The sequence below is a fragment of the Leptonotus elevatus genome, chromosome 3 (assembly GCF_054856555.1).
Source record: "Leptonotus elevatus isolate MCC_2025b chromosome 3, RoL_Lele_1.0, whole genome shotgun sequence".
NCBI classification, from domain to species: Eukaryota; Metazoa; Chordata; class Actinopteri; order Syngnathiformes; family Syngnathidae; genus Leptonotus; species Leptonotus elevatus.
In genome coordinates this window covers 16,067,920-16,093,040 of record NC_141241.1, presented here as the reverse complement: position 1 = coordinate 16,093,040, position 25,121 = coordinate 16,067,920, and the positions used below count along the sequence as shown (strand labels likewise).

The window sequence follows — 25,121 nt, the reverse complement described above, 5'->3', positions numbered from 1 at the left end:
AATTTTTATTTATTTATTGTTTTAATGACTTGGGCAATTATGTGTGAGTGTGTGTGTGTGCGCAGGTGCCCAAAAAGTGTGACAGTTGTGACAGCCACGTGATCCCACCCATGACCACTTGAACTTCTACGATGAACTAGTTGACTACAAATAATTGGTTTTAATAGAGCTTTTCTCCATACGAACAAATATTCAAACTAAAAGTGCAACATTTCTATTCATTACATCAAAGCAATTCAGCGTTTCCGAAGCAAAAATCATTTGTTTCACTGCGTGCTTCGTGCCAAGGTCCAACATCATAAACATGCAGGGGTCACCAACATGCCGTCGACTCGCACTAGGTAGTGCATTGTTTAGATTATTTTAGATAATCTTTACCGGTAATAGATTATCCTCTGTAGCATGTAGTCCTCTGACAAAAAAATAAATATAAAATCTGAACGCCAGTGTATTAAAAGAAGGCGATATGCACTGCATGTACAAAATAATATTCTATATCTATGAGACATGGCCTGCCAGTATCAATTATTAAGTCTCAGAACGGTGCATTTTTATTTGTTTGACCGCACAAATAAAACAATTTCAATAGCTTACTATATATTGTGTTTTTGTATGCTTTGACTAGCGAATCTTGGCTTTCTGAGCACTGCTCACTAGCTTATCGTTAGTTGCTAGCATAGAAGCTAACATTTTCCTCATGTTTAGTATACCAAATGAATACTTCTCTACAAATTGTTTGATCAACTTATTAAAGTTTTATTCTTAAGAAATTTTGTAGCTCAGTTTTGTACCTAGGCTGGAAGCCACCTTTGACCTTTATCGCTAACTTATGCTAACACAGCAGTAAAGTCACAGTTATTACAGTAAACAGTAGCGTTAGGAGGCTACAAAAACAGTTCTAAAATCACTTGCTTACTGTACGGAGCTCGAGTGCCGTGTGAGTATTCTTACATAACCACAAGTAAGAAGAAAAATAGAAGATGAAACAGCTTGAATACGTTTGCAAACGACATTTGAATTTCTTGGGGGGGGGGGGGGAATGTTGTGGCTTAAAAATAAATGTCAGCAAAAATATTTTAGGATCACTCATGTAATCACAAGATCCGTTATACTTAACATCTGGATTGAAGCAACACCACTACTGGTAGTATGTGAGATTTCCAGAGGTTTTATATGAAGGTAAAGCGAGTGTGAGAATTGTTTTTCCCCAACGTGGAGGCATCATGTGAATGCACGGCGGCGACCCGGCAGGGGATGGGAAAGAAAACACAATTTGTCATTTGAAAATGTGCGCCCTTGCTCTTGTTTTCTCACTCTTGCGCTCTTTGCCCTTCTTCCAAATGATCCTAAAAGCAATTTTCGTAAACCTCGAGAGTTGATTTACTCGGCGGCGCTGTCATCTCAATCAAGCCCTTCAATGGAACCAGACAAAAGTCTTAACGCCAGTCCGAGGCCGAAGAAGGGCCGAGCCAAACGTGTCCTTTTCTTAGCGTGATTTAGATGGCGGCCCGCTCCGCTCCTCTCGCGCTTCTCCTTTTAGCAGCGCCTTGTGAGAGGGGTTACGCCACGCACAAAGCTACCCACCGTCTGCATTCTTGCCGGGACTGTTCAGGCTGTCAGGGGGGCTCGGCTGATTTAGGACTCCCCACTTCAGTGGAGCCTATAAATTCAAAAACTAATTCAGTGCTCTACGGGACTTTGTGTTTTTGTAGCTGGCCCCGCTGCTACTTATCGTTCCTGACAATTTTATGAAGTGCTCTTAATGAGCGGCAGATTAAAAGGTGGCCTCTGATGGAAGGCGCCTGAGAATACTTGACTGGTTGAGACAAGCCTCACTGGCCTGTGTGCCAGGGTCAACGGAACAAAGGCGCCCGAGAGCAAGGGTTCGGTAACGTATGATTCTGTGAGGTGGTACGCGCTGTTACCGAACACCTTCATGGTCTGAATGACACGAGACGAATGAGAGGAAGGCATTACTTCTGACTTGAAAGAATCTTTAGCATGTTACAGTGAACTCCCGTTTATCGCGGGGCGTGGGGGATACATTCCAGAAAATCCACCTACTTACTCTTTTTTCAATTCATTTATGGCATAGCGTTTTTTTCCTCATACCAATATTCACTGTTATTATTCCACATTAGTTTCCCGGCTTTATGTACACATTTGGGTTACGTTGCTGCTATAGGACAACAACATTATCTTCTCTTCAGAAAGTCACATCTCCTACCCTTGATATCACCTTTTCTCAACTTCTCATCTCGTCATCGGGCCGAGGCAAGATGATATAAAAATAATAATAATAATAATTATACTCCACGTTTTCCTAATCGATGTCATCACACGATGGCAAGTATTGCTGATTGCTGTCGATTCTGTAACGCGTTACTCTAAATGAAATGCATTGCGGGGGTATTCAAATTAACATTCACTCCGACGGAGTGACATCATCAGTTTCAGCGCATTGAGACTTGTGTGTGAAAGGAAGGAGAGTTTTTTGCTAAAACTAAAATATTAAGGTTTGCTGCACACTCTGTTCAGTCATCAGTGTTATATTCAATAACATTAAGCCACAAAGAAAAAAAAGGATCGCATGCATTATATCTATTATGTATTATGTAAACAATGTTATATTCATAAACAATGTACATAATAAATGTTAGGTTTCATCATTACAACATTCATAGTTAAATATGTCAAGTAAGGCTGCGTTTATTTTAGAAATTATAAAAAAAAAAAGTATTTTTGTTATGTGAAATCTAGGAAGACTTTTTAATTAAAATAATTGGAGGGCAAAAAGGTTGCTCTCTTTATTAAATTTTTTGATGAAAACAAATTGTGTTGTTAAATATCACTGTTTAAAAACACACTTCTAATTAAGTGGCAAAACAAAGTGTCATTTTTATGTTAAGCAGGGTTTGTCGGTATCTGCTAAATGTAACTATAAAAGTAACTCGTAGTCTAAGCAAGTAATCAGTGAAGTAACTAAGTTACTTTTATAGCAAGTAATCAGAAAAGTAACTAAATTACTTTTTCGAGGTAACTGTTAGGGCTGGGTATCAATTCTAATTTCCTCAATCGATTTGATTTCAATTCACAAGTGTTCAATTCGATTCAATTTAAATTTTTCCTGATTCGATTCGATCCGATTCACTTCAATCCGATTTCGATTTATTATGGAACATCTATTCTTCTTAAATGTCAAGGACATGATAAAAACTCCACAAATACTCAATTCCAAATTAAAGGTGCATTGTGCTGTTTAAAAAAGGTAATATTAAAGCTTTTTCTACATCATGCATGGTCCACGAATGCCCCAAAAAGTACAAAGAGCCCTGACTGTTTTACTCTGACTGCACCTATCAGCTTTTATCTTCCCTTTATAGTATAGCGTGCGGACCCTGCACACTCTACAGTTTCTTTGGGGAGGGGCATTTGAAGTCATGTGCACAAACAATGTGCCATGAACAAGCCTGACACATATGCTGCAGTTACGCTTTGGGCCAGATGTGGCAGTCGCGAGTAAAAAAGTGACAAATTAAACAAAGTTTCTCTCAATTTTGCAGAGGCAGTAACTGGTTAAATTATTTAGTTTGTTAATAAAAGTAACGTGTTATACGTTACACAGACATTGACATCAGCAAGGGTAAGATTAAAATATTTTCGTAATTCAAATTCAATAATTGTAAATATAAATTTTTAAAAATCAGTAAGTCAGGACTTGCATAAATGTAAGAAAATTATTTTAAATTCATATGAACAATACATTTCAAGAAAACAGTAAGATACAAAAAAAATATTAATTTTCTTAAAAATGTATGCAAAAAGGAGAAATTAAAATAATTGATTCATGGTTTTATGAGTCAATATCGGGCTCCAAAAGGAAAACCGATTCGATATCGATTATTCGATTTTTATTTATTTTTAACCCAGCTGTAGTAACTGTAGCAACACTGATCTTCACATTCTGTTAATTAGTTTGTTATGGGTAACATCTTTCCTTTTTCTACCTGTTGTCCAAGAGTAAACTATGCTGAAGGTTCCATCAAGACGTTCCTAAGCATTTTTAGTATTCAAATAACCTTTCCTCCAAGCACCTTCAGATCAACGCGATCTTGTAGGAAAACAAGGAGAAGGGCAGGAAGAGAGTGTATACACGACCGGAGCCAGCAGATGTTCTCCTTGCACTCCATCTATCAGAGACTGACAACCATTAAAAACACTCTTCCTAATGGATCTAAACATAACAAGAGTTTTTTATTTATTAACTTTTTTTGGAGGGGGGGGGGGGGGGTATTTCACATCACAGCCTTCATGCCTTCATTTGATGTAGGTCTTTAGCGTTGAGCAGGGATTTGATTCCTGGGATGCGTTTTAGGTGATGCCTATAAAGGCAGCATATCATATGCCATGTACGGAATCCCAGGCGGTTGTTTAACGCAAGGCTTGCTTTAACGCATCACAGAGACCAAGTGCGGCACGTGTTTTATGATCTCGTAAACGAGCAGTGATGTTGTGAAACGTGTGCTGGTGGAGGGGGAGGGGGGGGTGGATGGATGGGCGTCTGGTGTGTGATAGGGATTTATTTGTGCCCCATTCTCCACACACCCACCCCTTTTGTCTGGATGGTGGAGTACTCCCATGAGAGTCATGGTGGACACGCAGGAATTCTCAGGCAACATTTCCAGAGATTCTCCCACATCCTTTACGCAAGAGTCTGGATGTGCAAAATCATGCTACATCCTGCAGCCAACATGCTGCCATAAAAACTTTACTTGTAATGTGTAACACTCACACATTATGATGACAACTACGACTAGTGGTTCCGGTTTTACATGTCCGAAAGAAGTTTTTATATTTCTCTTGGTGAATTTCAGTCATCTGCTTCTCTACATGGAGTGCCCCAAGGTTCCATTCTGGGGCCTATATTTTTTTTAACTTCACCATATTTACGATTTCATATGTATCTGTGGATGAAGTTACTTTTGCACGTGGTAAAAATGTGCACAAGCGGCGCGCACGTCCGTGGAATGAAAGCCCATGAGTCCCATCTTTCAATATATTCGCATTTTTGTCCTTATTGTAGACCACATTCTGTTTCTATGGCAACCTGCGTGCTCCTTAATTGACATCATGCAGTGTGCGGCACCTCTAAAGAGGAAAGTGTATATTTTGGAAGATGGGGCTTGTTCTCATTCACTTGAATTGACCCGGTGGGGTGCATGACACTCGGGAAATTTTTACCAAAAGTTTCGCTATTTTGTCTATTGGTACATATGAAATCGTGAATATGGTTAAGTATTTTTGTAATGTGTGCTATAGTGTACATTAGTGTTAATTTCGTTAACAAAAACTGAACAAAAATATTTTTGTTAACACATTTTTCAGCGGACTAAAACTAGACTAGACTAACTCATTAATAATTAATAACTGGGACTAATTCAGTAAGCATTTTCGTCAACTAATGAAGATGAGACGAAAATGTACTTCACTTCGTAAAAACTGTACAAAAATGTATGGACATTTTAGTTCACATGTACGAGACGGGAAAAAAAAGGTCTCTGCTAATCTGTAGTGACACACCCCCTTTCAAATCTGCAGCTAGCAAGTGCAACATGCGCAAACACATGGGACAGACAGAAGGAGAATTCACGGTGAAAGGTAAAAATAAATAAAAAATAAAGTCAATTAGGCCTATAGTTATGAGTCGACGTAACATTAGTCCAACGGGCCGCTATAACTTTCCAACAATAATGTTCATCTGACCGCTAATTAATGCTAGCTAGCTTACTGACTCGTAGCATGGAGCCATTAGTAGCAACTTGTTGATACACTGTAATTCCTGTCAAGTTGTTTTTCATTGAAAAGATGAGAGGAAATTTTATGTCAAATAGTTTAAGCAATCCGAAATGTTTAACATTATCTGCTGACCTCCACACCCCCCCCCCACCCCAAAAAAAAGAAGCAAAATAATTGTCCTGACGAAAGCTAGACAAAAACATTGACAGTTCTTGTTGACTAAAACTAGACTATGTTTTCTTGGACTAAAACAAAGACACAAATGCTCGATTTATAGTCGACTAAAAAAGGACTAAATAAAAACGGGATGAGGTTGACTAACTATGATAAAAACTAACAAAGCGTGATTGAAACTGACTAAAACTGAGACCAAATTTTAAAAGGGCGGATAAAATTAACATTACTTACTGTACATACTGCATTTTTACGACATGGCGGCGGCGGCCACAATACAATTTTAACAATACATTATAAAATTGTACCTTTCATCTGTAAAGCTCTGAATGGTCTTGCTACATCCTACCTCCCTCAATAATATTTTGCTCTGTCCACTGAGGTCTGGAAATAAATCTCTCTGGTCATAATATATTATATAATATTAACCAATTTTATAGCCGGTGTGTTTTATATGAATTGTACATCACTTTGGCCAATCCTGTTATTTTAAAATGTGCTTTACAAATCCATTTGATTGGATTAGATTAGATGGTAATTGTGAGACGACTATATTATTCTGCAGTTGTTTCTTAAAATCGCAAACTCAAATAAGAAGAGTTTTCAGGATGGGACAACTATAACAACTAACCTTTGACACACATTCTAAAATCTTTTTTTTTTCCCTTCTAAAATCTTTTTTTTTTTTCCCTTCCAGATTTTTATCAACAATGAGTGGCAGGACTCTGTCAGTGGGAAGGTCTTTCCAGCATTCAACCCAGCGACTGGGGAGCAGATCTGCGACGTCCAAGAAGCAGATGAGGTTATTCATTATAAATATCAATATATTTTTGGGGGTTATTGAAGAGTGAAGAGTTTCTATTGTTGAAATCATCAATTTGTTTCCTCCATCCCAATCTCAGGCCGATGTTGATAAAGCAGTGCAGGCAGCTCGTCTGGCCTTTTCGTTGGGGTCTGTGTGGCGAAGGATGGACGCGTCCGAGCGGGGACGACTGCTTGCCAAACTGGCTGATCTGGTGGAGAGAGACAGCATTTATCTGACTGTAAGGGAACTTTTTATTTATTCGTTTCATGAAAAAAAAAAATGTGGTCTTCAATGTTCATACTGCAATGAAACTAGAGTTGATCCGTTATTCTCGGCCCACTGTCTGTTTCTCTTTATGATGTTTTCCTTGTTATTAAACGCTTTTTCATGCCTGTTAAAAAAGCATTTTTGACTCACTTCTGTGTCAAGCAAAAACAAATCAAACGTCTTTGCCCGGTAGGGAAACATATAACTGTAACTTAGAGGCTGTATTTGAAATGTCGTATTATCTTAGCTTCACATTTCAACCAGGGGTGAGTGCAAAAAAAGCCGAGCGGTATGGACTTATATGTGAGGAGCACACGGTTATGCAACATATTTCTCAAAGTGCCCCATCCTCCCTCCATCTCTCCACAGACTATTGAGTCACTCAACAGTGGGAAGCCTTTTCTGCCCACTCTGTTTGTGGACCTTCAAGGGACCATTAAGACCTTGAGATACTTTGCTGGATACGCAGACAAGATCCACGGCACTTCCATTCCGATGGGTAAATACAAAGTGGACCTATGACAATGCACAATAAACGATGATACGACCATTAGACGAGTCAGTTATCATATCCGGAGTCCCCAGAATGTGTCCAATTATTATGAGAACAAGATATAAGTGTCATCGAAGTGTCCTTTGGCATTTAACAATAATAAAAGTAGAAGGGGAAAAATAAATTACAGTTGATTTGATCCCACTGGGACAACTTGATTTATTACACGCATTTGACAGTTCACGGTTTAATTTGGAACTTGGGATCACGTTTTGTGTTTATACAACATTCGCATTGTCAACAAGTGCCGAAAATTGTACCTCACTCTGTTTATTGATGAACCGATGACATACATGGGGTGTCAGAAAAGTTCCAGGACTTGTGTCCCATAAGATATATTTCAAATACAAGCTACATTTTATTTCCATTCACTGTACTTTGGTCTTTCAAATTTATCTTTTGTGACACCAGTCATGGAACTTTTTAAGCGATAAACTGTAATTGAATTGAAAAGAAATGCAGCGGGATATTATTCAATTTCACATAATTTCTCAGGAAAATTATTATTCAATAACAACCCATATATATTTGTTCAGTTAGCTATGACAGGCAGATCAATTAAATGCTCTTCTACCAAATTGCAGTAGGGACAAACCGGTGTATCCACCTGTAGCCTTAATTAGTGCCTTGAGATACGAGTGACTCAATTTACGATTGTTTTGAGACATGAGACATCGTACGTCAATTTTTTTTTGACTTGTGAACTTGGCTGTTTAATGCCACTCCTATTTCAGGTTTACTGTCAAACTAAATATAAAACAAAAACATTACACATTATGCATTTAAAACAACCACATAGTCTACTAGCTTAGTGCTAATGCTAGTTAGCATCTATGATTCAGTGCTATAACCCAGGAAGCCCAAAAAATTTTAAGACACAAATGTAACAGTCCAGTTTTTCTGGGAAGTCGCTTCTGTGAGTGACTTTGTGCCCAAATTCCTTTTGTTCGAATGTCAGTTATGTTTCCTGTGACAAGCGAGGAGAAAGAAAATGGCGCAGACTCATCTCTCTCAAACAGGAGAAGGCGGAGCTAAATTACATCTCTCCAGTCTTAGTCTACGACTCTTAAATAACACCAGCTTTACACACAATTTAAAGAGGAAGTCAACGTTAAACATTTCTTGACAATAATATAGTATGTGACCTAGTCTGAACATGACATTCTGATTAATATTACATTTGTGGAATGTGAATTATGAAGCAAAATCCAGCCGTTTTTAATCAATCTTCTGGGGCGGCCATTTTGCCACTTGCTGTCGACTGAACATGACGTCACAGTTGTTCAGGGCTCAGGCAACGACCAATCACAACTCACCTGTTTTCTGATGCTGAGCTGTGATTGGTTGTTACCTGAGACCTGAGCACAGTAAGTGGCAAAATGGCCGCTTTCAACTCCCCAAAATGTAACACTGAAATTTTAACTCACATTTTTGCTGCGGATGTATTGGAATGAATGAGATCATTTTCCAAAATCATTCAGCCCTTAAGTGAGCTATCAAAGTAGGAATCAATGCGAAGGCAAACATTTATTGTCCTGAGGAGACTGCCGCAAGTGTTGCCCCTCTCATGCCGGTGAATGGGATGAGTGCGGGGGTGTAAAAGGGGAAAGTTGGCCGTCTGTATCAACAGGCGGCAAAAAAAAAAAAAAAAAAAAGAATAAGAAAGGACATGGGAAACCTGCCGATACCGCCGTATTGTCCCTCTCAAAGCTTCTCTTGTACTCGGCTGCCAAACCAACCAGAGTGAACGCTTTCCCAGGCCTTGGGTTGAATCGTTATTCCTCTCGTAGACTTCCAGAGAAAACAGACGAGGCTATTCCCGCTGCCTGAATGATCCAAGTGCTCGTATTTGGACATCTGTCGGCACGAGGAGCCAGACGCAACCATCAACAAGGAGTATTGAGGCTTCTGCCAACGTTACGTTGATCAACGCGGACAGTGCGAAACCAATGGGCGTCGCCCTTAAACTCAGCACATTTGTCGGTACATATTACGCTCTAATCTCCCAAAATGAAGTCAAGCAACCAGCACGCGTCCAATTGCTTATTCTCCAAACAACAACAGCATGTTTTGGGTTGTCTCCTGCTATTTTCCCATGATTTCAACCATGCTCGCCATTGATCATTCCCGTCCAAATGTATATTGAGGCAAGGTGTCAGCTGAGGGCTGTATTACAACATTTGGACACACACTTTCCCAAATCAATTGTTTTTTTCCGAGAGTGGCACACCCTCAAGTCATGCAAGAGGAATGAGAAAGCCTTTCCAGCATGACACCATGTCCATGACCTTAAAACAGTTACACACATGCCTTGTGCTGTTCGCAACGTAATCTCTCACAGGGGTAAGAGGAAGCGGGAGTGTTGTGGGTGGATTCGCTTACGAACGAGCGTGAAGGGGCAGCGCGGGATGACCGTTTTCACATGTTGCACTCATTGAAACCAAAACCAGAGTTGAATAAACGTGTTTTCTCCTTGTGTGTGTGTGTGTGTGTGTCTGTGTGTGTGTGTGCACGTGTTCCTTCCCAGATGGAGAATATCTGACGTTTACCAGATATGAGCCCATTGGAGTTTGTGGACAAATTATCCCTGTGAGTATAACGTGCGCAAGTGACAGCCATCATCATGCAAATGGACTTTTAATTTTAAACAAGTGAGAGTGGTGACTTGAGTGTGGGAGTTTTTCGAGATAGGAGCAGACATTCGGTGGCTCATTTGCCTTGATTTGCAAGTGCAAACTTGACATCATTCAACTCTTCACAAGAAGCAGCAAATTTTGAACAGATTACCCAAAAAGTGGCTTCAGGCTTTTTATTGCCACGCCCTGGTGATGTTTGCTGTGAAGTCCACTTAGCTTAATGCTACTAAACAATGCAAAAAAATAGAAATTAAAATAGGAATTTTCTGTTTTTGGAGCTTGGGAACGGATTCATTGCGTTTACATTATTTTCTATGGGAAAAAAATGTTTTGGAGGTTGAACAATTCGGACTTTGAACGCAGGAACGAATTATGTTCAAAACTCCGAGGTACCACTGTACCTGTTTACTCGTCACTGCAGGTGAAATTTCCAAAGGGCATCAGGTCAAATTAATAATGGGTCAAATTAATAATGGATCAAAAATGAACAAACAATAAACAACAATTAATGACAAATGCATTCAGACTTTATTTGAATAAAGTCAACAACACAACTATAACATGACTTGAGGTTGGATTAACAGCCGCTGATATTGTTGCTTTTTAAACATAAAAAATAATTTAACAAGGATATTAAATATTAAAAACAAAGTGTTAATATACTGTCTTGAGGCTAAATGAGCAGCGGTTGAACCTGTTACTTCTCTCATTATAATAAACAACCAGACGAATACTAATGTTTAACAAAAGTTCCAGTGACACCATTGCCAAATATTTGTGTTTTTTAAATTCGAGTCAGGTGTCTTCACGTGTTCATCACAATGCGCCATTTTCTTACTTGACTTATGTTTAGACAGACTGAAAGTGAGAGTAAATGACTAGAGAGCGATGACTTATGTGCTTGACCTGTGACCACCCTGTGCCTCATTCGAATGCATGAGATCTTTTTCCTGTGTGTGTGTGTCACGCATAGTGGAACTTCCCTCTGTTGATGACGGCGTGGAAGCTGGGGCCGGCGCTGGCATGTGGAAACACGGTCGTCCTCAAACCTGCCGAGCAGACGCCGCTCACTTGCCTCTACATGGCGGCTCTCGTCAAGGAGGTAACACACCTGATTCAGGTCAATTTGGACCATGACGGAATTAAAAATCGACGCTCTCAAAACAGTTGGGTCAAAAAATTACCCAATTTGTGTAAAAAATGGACCGATGGACTACTTGGATCAATTTGGCCCAACTTTTCTGGGTTATTTTGCACAGACACACAAAAAACTAAATTGGGTTGTTACAAAACAACTGCCCAACATTGGGTTGTTACAAACCCACAAAATTGGGTTGTTTTGCGTGAAATAACCCCCCAAAATTGGGATAGGATTGTTGGGTTTTTCATTTTGACCCAACTTTTTGGCTTAAAGGACTAACCCAAAAAGTTGTTCTGGGCCGTTTTTGATCCAATTCTTATTTTTATTTATTCACCCAACTGGTTTTAGAGTGTAGGTATACAAGTAAATTAATAAATAACCCACAAAACAACCCAACAACAAAAATCGGGTTGGTTTGTGGATTATACATTTTGACCTAAGTGTAATAAATAACCCACAAAACAAGCCAATTTGGGGGATTGTATTTGAGGGTTTTTCATTTTGACCCAGGTTTGGTCGGTCCCTTTTTGACCCAACAGTTTTTAGAATGTAGGTCTGTATGAAATATTTTTAGAATTGATTCTTCTATCAATTAATTTGATAATATTTTATTTTGCATTATAGTGTATTGTACAATTTTTCAAAATAAATGAAATTATCACAATTTTGTTTTATTAATTTCATGTAATTTTAAAGAAACATACTATATTGTAATACTGTATATATCATTATCTTGACATAAAATTGCCTACCGGTATATATTGATATATAGAGTCTATATCGTACAGCACTATGCAGAAACATCTGCATTATCATATCATACAATGACAAACATAATGATAATGACATCAATCATATCATTTATCATTGGTTTTATTTCATTCTCTCACCCACTGGTAATTGATAATGAATCGAATCGAGAAGCAGTATCCGCCACAAAACCAGAACGGCAATTCTTATCAATTTGATTTTCAACTTTTGGCATGAACAAATTTGCGTGGCGATCCAACTTAGGTAGTGACAAGGCAGCAAAGCTCGGAAATAGAATCAAGCAAAAATGGGAAAAGAAACAAGTAAATGTCATCCACACAGGATTAGCGTGTTCACTTGAATACAGATCACAAGTATGCTGATGAGATTAGAACAATATTATCCTGGTTTATCTCATCCTGCAAATCTGGAGACTATCTGTCTGTGTCCTTCCTCTCGTTTGACGTTTTGTGCTGGTAGGGAGGTTGGGTTGGGTCCGGATTCTCCCGCACTGCCTGTGGTTTTACTTGGCTCTGCTGTCATCTCCGCTAAGGCTTGTTTCCTCTCATATTGTTTTGACAGGCCGGCTTTCCACCGGGAGTCGTCAATATTTTGCCGGGATTCGGGCCAACGGCGGGAGCGGCGATCGCTTCGCACATGGGCATCGACAAAGTGGCGTTCACAGGCTCGACAGAGGTACGTTTGGATGTGGAAATCCAGCTGATGGTGACACAGTGACCAACATGTGCAACACAGAGAAGCGTGCTGGCTAATTAGAAGACATTGTGCCGGCTTTTGAGCCTAAATGACAAACAAATGGAGTCTTATATAAATGGTCATTATTCCTTTTGGCAGACATCTCTGATTTTATCTTGCACATGTGCACATATTTGCTCTGTCAAGAGTATACAAATACATCTGTCTAAGACACGGGTCCTCCTCTGTTAACCCTCCACATGACATCCACACACTATTGTATTTACATGACAGGGAAACTGTTCACAAGTGAAATGATCAAGTACAGTGCATGCCATGTTAGCGGATGGATCCAACTGCATTCTTTGGCAACTCAGCAGATTCCTCTCCTGCAGACCATTAATACATATCTGATAGCGCCAACTGTGTGCTAACCTCGACGATAAAAGCTTTTACCGTAAACCAAAAGCAGAGTGAATGGTTGAATGTTGCCAGCCTGTATTTCACAAGCTCCTTTTTGTCAAATGAGCTGTGACCTGTTTGGAATATACAGTCTATACGGTCTGTTTTGACTCCAGGGGTACGCACAGGTATGTGTAGTTAGCTGCCCTATAATAAGCCCCCACGTCAAGATCACAAGGAGCTAAAAGCAGCGGTTACAAAAGCAGAGGGATAGCCTACCTTAAATCTTCAATATGACCTGCTTGGTTGTTCAAAACTCAGTTATTTTTTAACCGACTATTAACTTCAACGGCACGTTAGCTTGTTGTTCAAAACTTGGTTAACTTCAAAAGGCTGCTAACTTGAAGTTAAAGTGTGGTTAACTCTCAAGATGGAGTTTTGTGGCTAATGCTGCGTTCATGCTAGCTCAGCGCAGGAAAGAGAAAGTCTATCATGGGCTTGACTTTGACATTGATGATTATTCTGATGAAGAGTTTCGTATCCGCTACCATTTCGGGAAGGCATCGATTGTTTTCCTGTGCGATCCACTGGAAGGTCAACTGCAACAACCGACAGAGGACACGAATGTAAAGCTTGTTGGAGATACTGTAGGTAGATAAGAGCAGCGTATCGAGGATCGTTAGGGAAGTGACGGATGCCTTGGTGAGAAGGCGAAACGATTTTATCTCATGACTTTGATCAAATAAAGGTGAGTTCTTCAAGCCAGGTGGTTTTTCCCAAGGTACTCGGGTGTATCGATGGAACCCACATTCATATACAAGCCCTCGGGGTTGGACTCTGGGCTCCAGCCTTCGTCTGCGGTGTTTTGTCAGGCAGCTGTCGACAGTTGTGAATGTGCACGTGAATCTTGTTTGTACCCCACCTCTTGCCCAAAGCCCGCCAGGATGGATGGGAAAACTAAGGGCCAAATCCATGTCCAACAAGTTCTACAGAAATAGACGTTAATGAAAAGATGTTGTACAAACTGTTTTCCCTCTCACGCAATCTTGCATCAAGGCACCTACACGTAATAAGACAAACATATTTTTTGTTGTTAATCATCTCATCTTGATTGAACATTTCCCTTGTGAGTGGCCAGCGTGTTTTTTCCCCCTCCAAGTTTCCCTGATGTTTTGTGTGATCTGGAGTCAATTAGTGTGGAAAAGAGCCAGTGCTGTCAGAAGCTGCCCATGCCCAGACAGTGAGTCACCGCAAATGTAGTAGCGGGATATCGCAGGTAGAGGAGCATCTCCTCGCCGAGTGCAGTTTGGTGCTGGGTTACGTGTGGCTGCAGGTGGATTTGGGTTGGACTCCCCTGCGGCGACTCACGTGACGCTGTGACTCCTTGTGGGGGAATCTGGCAGCTCAGCATGCTGTGTTTACCTCTCGTTGCGGACACGCTCGCTTCCCCTTAGTCAGCCACTACGCTGATCAAAGACAAATGAATCCAAGGCAAATGTTGTGCTGTCTGATTAAACTTGTGGTGCAGCGCCAACAACGCACACCTGACTGTTGAGGAACCATACTGAGAGAATGTCTTTCTTGGATAAAATAACAGTTTGCTTTTACTTCACTTGCCAGAGGAAATACACACTGTCGCGTTCTAAGGACAATAAATCTGCCTTCACAAAGACAACAATGCTCTTTCCGTCAAGTGTCTCTGTTATGTAGACTCAAGTGAGGAAGTGACGTAATGGTTGAGCCCGTTGTCCGCTCGCTAGTTCACTAGACTGCTAGCTTAGCTTGTTAACTTTTCCTAAAGTGCCTTTGTTGTGTGGACCCATTCGTGGCACACGTAACAAAATGGTGGTGAAATGGGAGGGTCCAGCTGACAGTGCGCGGGCTAGCTAGCAGGCTAGCTAGTGGGTGTGGGGCCACACAACATAGACATAGTAACTTAATAACAAAGAACTCATTACATTTCAGGGAAGATTTATTTTTCAGTGTTGGAGGCTAGCTAGCTGCTAGCAAGCTCGAGCCGGCTGGTAGACCGGCGACGGGGCCATCCAATTCGCCACTACCACGCTCCGTGCGCCATGCATAAGTCCACACAACAGAAACACTGTTGACGAATAACACAAAACACATAACATTTCAGAAAATATGTTTTTTTGTTGGTTGGAGGAATAGCTTGTTAGCTAACTGTATACTGTAGCCATAGGAAAGGGTCAAGTAAAGTTATTACTTAGTAATTCGCAATTGTGCAGGATTGCTGGGATTCATTTCAGTCACACCCACAGAATCCGGACAACTGAAATTTTAAAGAGTTTAACGCAATCTCAACAATTCAGTACTACTTTGTTCTCAAGTCTTTAGCCTAGGCATGTTTTCGGCAATTACCTTCAAACATATGAATTATTTAGAAATGAATCTTTTTCTCTTTTTTTTTTTGTCAGGTTGTTTTTTCAAATAACAGCTGAATTAGAACCAACAGTGGTATAGAACCAACAAGTATACCTAATGAAGTGGCCAGGGACTGTTTCTCCAGATTAAGAGACCACCCCAACGTGATTGACTTGCTCTTCCTAAAGTGCTTTCAAGTTCCATTGCTGATGAAATAGATGACAGTATTATGCATTCAAAAGTAGTATACCTAAATACTTACAAAGTAAACTTCCCGACTGATACATGAGCACTAGCTCACTTCTCTCTTTTGGCGAGTTGACAACCAGCCACCCACACAATACTTTCACGCTTCCTCCCTCCTCACAAATCTTTTCGTTACTACCTCCACAACTCATAGTGCTGCTGGAAGACTGCACTACTGAAGGAATGTAAGGACTCCACTTGATTTAGTGAGGAGGCATTGGGCCTGCGTCACTATGAGTAAACTTATATATTGTGTTTCCCTTTAGGTTGGAAAACTGATCCAGGAAGCAGCTGGGAAGACTAACCTGAAGAGGGTGACGCTGGAGCTGGGAGGCAAGAATCCAAACATCATATTTGCAGATGCCGACTGTAAGTTTACGAGTGACGTTTTCCTCACTTGTGCATTGTAGGGCGAGTGTGAAGTGACAGTGGCAACAACAATGAATTTTTTAGATACAATTCAGAGACATTTTCTCTCGTTGCCCTTTGAGTCCAAATCAACATCAAATCTTACGTCCTTCTAGAAAATAACAACCCCAAATATTTTTGCTCCATTCCTTACCTTTCTTAACACCCATGCGTTGTATTCTCTGGACCCTTAATCCATAGAAATGTGCGCAAGGTGTGCGAACCCAAACATCGGATGATGTTGGATGTATGATTTTCAGATAGATTTGAAGTGGCTCAACAAACTGTGCGAGGCGAGGCGTTAAAATGCTTTCAACAGCCGCGAGAGGGACTCCCCGAGGTCTGTAAATCAAGAAAGTAGACCTAGGCTCAGTCGGGTGCTTTGGCCGAGACCCATAAATCACGGAGGTCTGTTAACCCTTTGTGCGGAACAGCAGGGTCTTGTCTCTCAGTTGTCATACGCAGACAAGAATTTTGAAGGTCTTGCAGACGTGACGATTTCTCTTACATTCGTTTTTCCATCTTGGTGGGCCTCCAAAAACAGTTGGGTCAAACATAACCCAAATATGGATCAAAAAATGGACCCAACTTTCTGGGTTGTTTTATACAAAATGATCCAATTTTTTTTTACCCAGGTAAAGGATCTGACCAATATTTAGTTGTTTTACACTAATACCCATTTCTTGACGTTTTGTACAAAATCACCAAACAAACTGTGCGAGGCGAGGCGTTAAAACAGCGAATCAATCCATTTTTGACCCATAATTGGGTTATTTTTGACCCAACTGTTTTTAGAGTGTGTTAATCAAGCTTTGAATGACCTTTAAATTGATGACCCGCTCCTTCCTCAGTGGATCTGGCTGTTGAACAAGCCCACCAGGGCGCGTTCTTCAACGCGGGCCAGTGTTGCACCGCAGGCTCGCGCATCTTCGTAGAGGAGCCCATCTATGAGGAGTTTGTCCGCAGGAGCGTGGAGCGAGCCAAGAGGAGGACGGTAGGCTGCCCGTTTGATCCCACCGCGGAGCAGGGTCCACAGGTGAGAGTGCAAACTCTTTTTTTTTTTGGGGGGGGGATTGGGGCTTGTATCTTTTTTGAAAATCACACTCACGCCTCTTTGATTGCGTGTGTCCTCTGTTAACAGATCAGTCGGGAGCATCAGAATCGCGTGCTGGAGTTCGTTGAGAGTGGAATCAGTGAAGGCGCAAAACTGGAGTGTGGAGGCAAAGCTCTGGGCGGGAAGGGCTTCTTCATTGAGCCCACGGTGTTCTCCAACGTGAGGGACGACATGCGCATTGCCAGAGAAGAGGTACTAACAGAAACCTTAAATGTCTAATGATGGTCAATTTCATTTTTGGGGAAAGGGGGACAAATCGGTACAATTGTCTTTCTCTATGAGTGAAGTGTTGTAAAACTACACTTCTTCCCTTACTCTGCGGGAGCCGTGCTGCATGATGTCACCTTAAGATTGAAATTCTGGATGGTTTTTTTATAAAAATAAATAATGAGTGAAAATAGTTAGGTTGGATACATTTGAGTAAGTCTTTTTTTACATTGAAAATTGTACTCATTAATTTCCACATATTACACGGTTTAGTCAACAGATCTGGGCTAAGTACAGCCTGGGGTCCAAATGCGGCCCACCCACAGTCTCTGGCCGGGCCTCACAGTAAAACGTAAAATGTGCTGTGCTTAAATAAAAGTGTACAAGGGGGAACGCTAGTATAAGTGAGGTAGCAAGCAAGAGCTACGACTTTTTTTATTTTATATATTATATTATTTTATTTTATTTTATTGCAATGTTGGCAACTTAGCGATGGTTTTACTATGTTTAGAGACTTTACCGACCCCTTCAGCAACTATTAAAAAAAATAAAAATAATATATATATATATATATATATATATATATCAAAAAAAAATATCGCCGGGGAGGGGGGGGGGGGGGGGTCGAACCCGCGCCACAACTATGTTTGGGAACGCAGAGCCTGACCAGCGAGCTAAAATTCCAGACACAGCTCAGCACTGTAGTTGAAGGGACAGGAAGTGGGATAAAATGTGATCTACTTCTTTCTTTTAAAAAATATAAAAATAATAAAATAAAAATAATAATATGCAACAACAATAACACAGACACAAATGAAGATGATGAAGAAAATGCAAAGTAACCGCAATACATAGTTCTTAGTTCACAGTTTGGTTCATATTTCAACACGAGCCAATAATGTCTTCAATTTTGACAAAATTAGTTAAAACAAATATTATTTCAGCTGTTCTTATCACCAGACCCTGATTTTTGTAATAAAAAAAAAGAAAAAAAGAAAAGAAACAAAAAGAAAGAAAAAAAAATTGGAATGCGCGGTGGAATGCATTTTGGTCCCATTCAACATTGCATATCTATTTCTTATAACAAAAGAATATTATGATAAAATAATAATACAAATAATAATAAACGCAAAACAGTCAAACAAATAAAGGCAAAGTCAAATGTTGTTGTTTTTTTTTTTTTTAAAAAGGAGTATGTTCCAAATGTTTTAATGAGAGTAATAAAAAAAAGGTGAACGAGTTCTTCATTGGCCCATGCCCCAATCTCCAATGAGTTTCATGGAAAAGTAGTTGTTCATTCTCACTACCAGACAACCAATCTGTGATGAAAACATAACCGCCTTGGCGGAGGTAACAATTCAGTCAATCACCATTAAAACCTCTGAGTGAGCCATGTGTATGTTTTTGAAATGCTTTGCAGATTTTTGGACCAGTTCAGCAGATCATGAAGTTCAAAACGATGGAGGAAGCGATCGAGCGAGCCAACAACACGGACTACGGTTTGGCCGCGGCGGTATTCACGAGCGACATCAACAAAGCCATGACCATTTCCACGGCCATGCAGGCTGGCACTGTCTGGTGAGTTTCATTTCCTCTTCCACTCCTTCGCTCCTCTCCTGCACACGTGGCCCTCGCTAACTGTACGCTGGCCATTTGCCATTTCACTATCATTTCCTTTCCTGTTTTGTTTTCATTTTCTACCCCGCAGCGTAGATGTTGTAGATGTAAAACGCGCCAGGGGAGTACGACACGCAACTACAACAAAATTGTTTACAGTATATAAATTGACACTTTAATGTCATTATTTGTAATGAAATGGCTATAAAATGTTACTTCTTGATTTCACCCCAAATTGTTGAGTTTTGGCTCTGGCTCACGGAGTTTTCTAACTAACATTCAACATGAGCCAGATATTTTCACTGCAATCCTACCATAGCTTAAGCTACATTTACAATATGTTCCCGTCGGCCACGGCAGCCGCGTTCTGACCACCGAACAGGATTGGGCGTGGTAAGGCGTGATTGCCGTGGATGCCCGGCGAGGCTGTGCGGATGGTAAAGATGGGATGCATGAAACTAATCTGGACAGGATGTAATATATTTTTTACTGTTACTAACAAATTGTCAGATTTTAACCATGACTGCCCACAATGGGTTGCAATGGGTTCAGCTTCGTCTCGCATTGAATTAAAATGTCCGCAATAAACTAGCACCAATTTGTGACATCTCCTCCAAATGAAGTCTTTATTCCGCTTTTGAATTTCTCCTGCATTGAATAATTCCACGTTGTCGACCCCAGATGGCTGAAGTTAAGCAACTCCCAATTATGCAACTGACTGCTTTCAGCTGTGTTTGCTAAAAACTAATGGGATTATGTTATCAAATCCAGAGGGTGGCTAAAATAGCAATGGCGCTGGTGATGATATGTTCCTACATCCATCTTCATGAACGCTGCTCTGATATTCTGCTTCGGCCAAAAATTCCACGCACAAGAGTAATAATGAATATTTTGTGTACTCTTCAGGATAAACTGCTTCAACGCTCTCAGCACACAGTGTCCATTTGGAGGATATAAAATGTCTGGCAATGGACGTGAATTGTGAGTATAACTTGTCCACTGAGTGTACACAATGAACCACAACATCACTAATATTGACTTTAGGGATTTGTTTAGAGAGGATATGACGATATTCCTATGCCAAGAGTCTTTTGCAGTTAGTCACCGAGCAAAATGTGAAAAAAAAAATCATATCATGCACTGCCATAACATCAACATATAATGGTGGCGGGCGGTGAATCTGGATCTTGGGCCTACAGTGTAGACTAATTAATTCTACCTTTTAATACTTTAATATTAATTACTGAAGCCATTAATATTTAAAAATAATAATAATAATAAAACAGTATGAAATGTGATCTGGAGCAGTTCCAAAGCAATATTAATCTAGTAACATGACAAAAACATGAACAAATTAAACCGTTTTTAATTCCATGGACCAGCAATACCGATTTTGAAAATCTTGGGCAGTTTACATTGTGATGTCAACACGTAGAGGCTCAAATCGAATTGGACAAAAATCTACAAAACACTACGAAATAAATGAGAACCGGATTTGGATGTCAGAACAAACCCTATCACCATTCTATGCTAACGCAGTAGTCGAGTCATAATAACAGTAAATATTTGAGGCCATAAATATAAAGCGATCAAATGAAGGCCAATGACGTATTCTTGAGTCGCTGAGCAAATGAGTTGATCGCAAGCCATTCGTAAGATCCGAGTGTCATATGTCGGGGTGTGCAAAATTTGGCCTGGTGAATTCGAATACAGTGACACCTTATCACACAAGTGCACAGAATTACAAGTTTTCAAAATTACGAGCCATCGACAACAAAAAACAAAACAACCCGCCCAACATCTTAAATTAAACTCATAAATGAAGATACCATTGTAGTATGATTAGATATGGCCAATATCAAAAAAGTTGTAAGCTAGCACAGCATTTTTATTTATTTATTTTTTATTATTTATGTTGATAACACACTATATTTTCAATGTTTTTTTATGTACATGATTTGTACATGAGTGCATATTATGAGATCTTACACAATTTTTTGTTTAAAATGTTTTAGTTGAGTGCTACAAATTATCACATAATCTTACATTTAAAAAAAAGTCTTGATATCACACTACAACTAAAAACGTTTTGCTTAGATTATCTTTTTGCTGTGATGATAACACCAAAATGAGATTTAGGTGGAAGTCAGGCCAAACATTTTCTTTGCAGTATGTGCTCCAACTAATCCAAACACACTATTTTGATTAATATTACGTTAGTGGAATATGAATTAAGCAGAAAAATCCACCAGTTGTTATCCATCTCAGTGGGCGGCCATTTTGCTCTGTACTGCCACCTGCTGATGTGATGTCAATTCAGTCCATATAAATGGTTGATGATTATTACTGAAAATGTGCATATTAGGAGACATAGCGTTTAAACTGTTTTCTACTCTTTAGTTTTCCTTATTTTTGGGGCGTAGCTAAATCAGTGTACAGCAACACACTTAGCATTAATCATAAATCCCTCCGTGATGGTCTGCCGCAACTGTTAAAGTCGCCTAAACCCAAACTGGGTTTTATGGTAGAGTGTGGTATTTTATTTGTAATCCGCAATGTTTGAAACATACAGAGGATCAAGATTTCATTCTCAAGGGCTGAAAAATGACAACAATGACAAAACAATAACAATAATACAATCATAAAATCTCCATTCATATACAATAGCTAGCTCGCATGCTAGTCGGTGGCTAGCATAGCGCCTCTTATCACAAGTGGAAAACTGGAAAGCCCCGTGGCGACCTTTGCGACTCCAACACGTAGGGATGTGTATTAGAAGTATCTACTGTACTTTTCAGATTGTAATAGTGTTATTTGATTAAAAAGCCATCAAAAAGCTCCTGAGAATGGAAGACATGATTAGCATCTCAGTGCTAATGTTTGCTGTTGTGCATTTCAGGGGAGAGAGTGGCTTAAGGGAGTACTCAGAGGTGAAGACCATCACCATAAAGATGGTCGCCAAGAACTCTTAAAGCATTCTCTCGTTTTTTGGAAGAGGAGGTAGCATCTTCCTCAGTACCGATGGGTGACAAACCCTCAAGATCTCCATGGTGACTACAGGCTGTGACCGCTCCCCCCCCCCCCCCCCCCCTGACTGCCCTCACCCCCTCGCACCCCTCGGACCGTCGGCCAGTGGTGACTTCCAGCTGACCTGAGTGTGTGCACCGGACAACCACTGAAGCACCCCTTTTACCTCCTCCACTAACTCCACTAAAGCACTCACAAAAGACAATGGGGCAAAAGCCAATAACCTCCAAGCGCCACATCCTTATCCCCACCTACACCTCCCACTTGAGTGTATTGAAGCTGCTGCCAGACTCCGTCGCCACACTTGCAATCAAACATTTCAATAACGCTTGTGTTGTGTTGGAGGCAGTGCCATCAAACCTCACGCGTCGTCGCTTTTCACTCGAACATATGCAAGCATATGCAATGCCCTGGTTTCAAGACCTCTGATGATGTCATCAGCCTCGGTTATGAATGGAGGAAATGTTAATTCCGAATTGATTTCTAATTGTCTTTGTTTTAATTTGACTTAACACTGTATGACCGCCTTTGACTTTGATTTGAACCTCTTTAAAACCTTTTACTCTCACCTGCTAAAAGAGGGCTAGATGTATTTGAAATGTTATGTAACTGATCGTCATTGATGTCCATCGATGTTATGTTTATACAACCATATGCTATAAAATTATAAAATGACCATATTTTTGTTTTCAGTAAAAAAAAAATAAAAAAAATGAATTGTTGGTCTGTGCGTCATTACTTGGGCTTGAATTCTAAATGATACATTGGCTGCTCCAATTCTAGTATATTCAATTATTTGAGATAAAAGAGGCAACATCATGTATCAAATCAACCTTGAATGTTTGTTGCTTATTTCTATTTGTATTTATATTTAGTTACTTCCCTAGAAGCTGAAAATGCTAATTCATGCTGTTGCTGATTCAAAACGAATCACTGTAATACCCAATTCTCAACTACTCCATTTTATTTATAGAACACTTTGAAACAACCGCAGCTGAAAGAGTGGCAACTGACATAGTTTAAACACAATAAAGCACTAACAAAGTCAAAACCAATTATAAGACACTAAAATAAAGGCTCGAGGCTCATGCTTCTTTTGAAATGTCCAGGAATAAAAATGGCTTTTGTGCTATCAAACTAAACATAAAACAAAGATAATTATATGTATATTTAAAACAACCAAACTATGTTGCCTTAATTAAGAGCGTCCCCCACTAACTGAATGGTAATGCATAATGAAAATTAACATTGGCATGCTAAAGGTTAGCATCGTTAGTTGTGGTTTTAGAACACTACAAACAATAGATATTTGAACAAAAATGGAACAACACGTGTAGATATATAACAAGACTCTAATGAACAATGAGTAATATTACAACCACTTGCTGAGTAGTAGTAGAAGTTGTCTATTCTTCGTATCTGTATGACAGGCGCCACACACTGAATTGGATTGCAGCATGAAGCTCGTGCTAATTTGCATATTGTATGCTTTTATTTTCAATCCGTGACTACTTTTGCGACACCAGGACCACGTCCTTTAGCTCAGTGCCGACCACCTGGCCGGGACTCAGTGCCGGTTTGAGGGTTTGGTACTTGGCCTCACAGAGAGACTGAACAAAACGTTTTCAGACAGTCAAAAAAAAAGTTTGATTTTGAAACTCAGGTGCATCCGGATGTACCTCTGTACTTGTCAAACTGCTTGTCTAGCTCATGTGATGCAGTGAGTAGTAAAAAAATAATAATAATAATAAATAAAAAAAATTAAGTATACTCATAAGCTAGCAAAATTGAATCAAAGAGCTTCTTCAGAAAGGTGGAAATTATGAGACAGAAGAAGTGCCTAGACTTTCCGAGAAAAGGAAGCTACATTTAAGAGACAATATCAGCCATCCCACTTACGGCTTTCTCACACATCAAAACCGCTTTGCGTAATATGTCGCGACAGGCTCACAAAAAAAGGGAGCAAAGCCTCCAAAACCATCAAAAAACAAAAAGCACCGAGTACCTTGCTTCCATTTCCAATATTCTCTCTTCATGAAACAGGATTTTTCATGCTTTAGGCACGTGGGAGAAAACCCATGAATGTGTAAACGCCGCATAGAAGGGAGATTTTCCCTGACGTTCAAACCAAGAACCTCGAGACCAGGGGTCTGCAACCTGTGGCTCTGGAACCATATTTGGCTCTTTAGTCCCTCTCCTCTCGCTCCCTTGTAGATCTCTAAAAAAAAAAATAGGAGAAATAAATATATCTATTTTTCAAATATGTATTTATTTATTTATTTTAGATGAAATATTATTTAAAAAGTGAATAATTAAATATTCAAAAAATGTCAGAGTCCAAATGTTTAGGTTGTCAGAAAAAGAGAGGCGAAAAGTCGGTGAAAGGTTTTAAAAAAAAAACTTTAAAAAAAAATGTCCAAAAAGGAAGAGGAAAAAGCTGAAAATTTGATTAAAACTTTCTTGAAATTGCCAGAGAATTGAATAAAAAGGGCATAGTAGAAAACATTCAAAGAGTAAACATAAAATGTTCATAAGCGAAAGAAGAAATCCCCAAAATTACCATAAAATGTCTACAAAACTGGCCAACAATTTGAGAACAAAAAAAGGCCGAACAAATGTAAAAAAAAATTGCCATAAAATGTCCAAAAATGGAAGAGAAGCAAAAAAATTACCATATGTCCATACATTGCCCAAAATTTCAACAATTTTACAGAAAGGGAGAAAGGTCTAAAAAGTATGATATGAAAAGTGAAGTATGAAAAATTACACACACCAAAAGTTTGATTTGAGCTATTTTGTTGTCTAATAACGCCTTCATCGTCTGTCCTGAAAGATTCAACAGTCCGTGCTGACTTGCGTCAACAGTTGCCATTACTCGACGTTGGCATTGCCGGTCAAAT

General features: G+C 39.7%; 1 protein-coding gene across 2 annotated transcripts in view; it reads left to right on the top strand.

Moving 5' to 3' along the window:
- The window catches only part of aldh1a2 (aldehyde dehydrogenase 1 family, member A2), a 33,587-nt gene extending 10,644 nt beyond the window's left edge, over positions 1 to 22,943 (top strand). Inside the window, exons 1-13 of one of the 2 annotated variants that reach the window (XM_086071580.1) lie at positions 5,585 to 5,658; positions 6,668 to 6,772; positions 6,873 to 7,013; positions 7,412 to 7,541; positions 10,123 to 10,184; positions 11,205 to 11,333; positions 12,705 to 12,818; positions 16,115 to 16,217; positions 17,108 to 17,292; positions 17,398 to 17,562; positions 18,998 to 19,155; positions 20,101 to 20,175; positions 22,094 to 22,943. In XM_086071580.1, the coding sequence (XP_085927706.1) occupies positions 6,939 to 7,013; positions 7,412 to 7,541; positions 10,123 to 10,184; positions 11,205 to 11,333; positions 12,705 to 12,818; positions 16,115 to 16,217; positions 17,108 to 17,292; positions 17,398 to 17,562; positions 18,998 to 19,155; positions 20,101 to 20,175; positions 22,094 to 22,166 (1,269 nt within the window). In that variant the 5' untranslated portion in view covers positions 5,585 to 5,658; positions 6,668 to 6,772; positions 6,873 to 6,938 and the 3' untranslated portion in view covers positions 22,167 to 22,943. Of the gene's footprint in view, positions 1 to 5,584; positions 5,659 to 6,667; positions 6,773 to 6,872; positions 7,014 to 7,411; positions 7,542 to 10,122; positions 10,185 to 11,204; positions 11,334 to 12,704; positions 12,819 to 16,114; positions 16,218 to 17,107; positions 17,293 to 17,397; positions 17,563 to 18,997; positions 19,156 to 20,100; positions 20,176 to 22,093 lie in introns of those variants that run through there. The other variant, XM_086071579.1, reaches the window with a different exon arrangement.
- Positions 22,944 to 25,121: the final 2,178 nt, after the last annotated feature.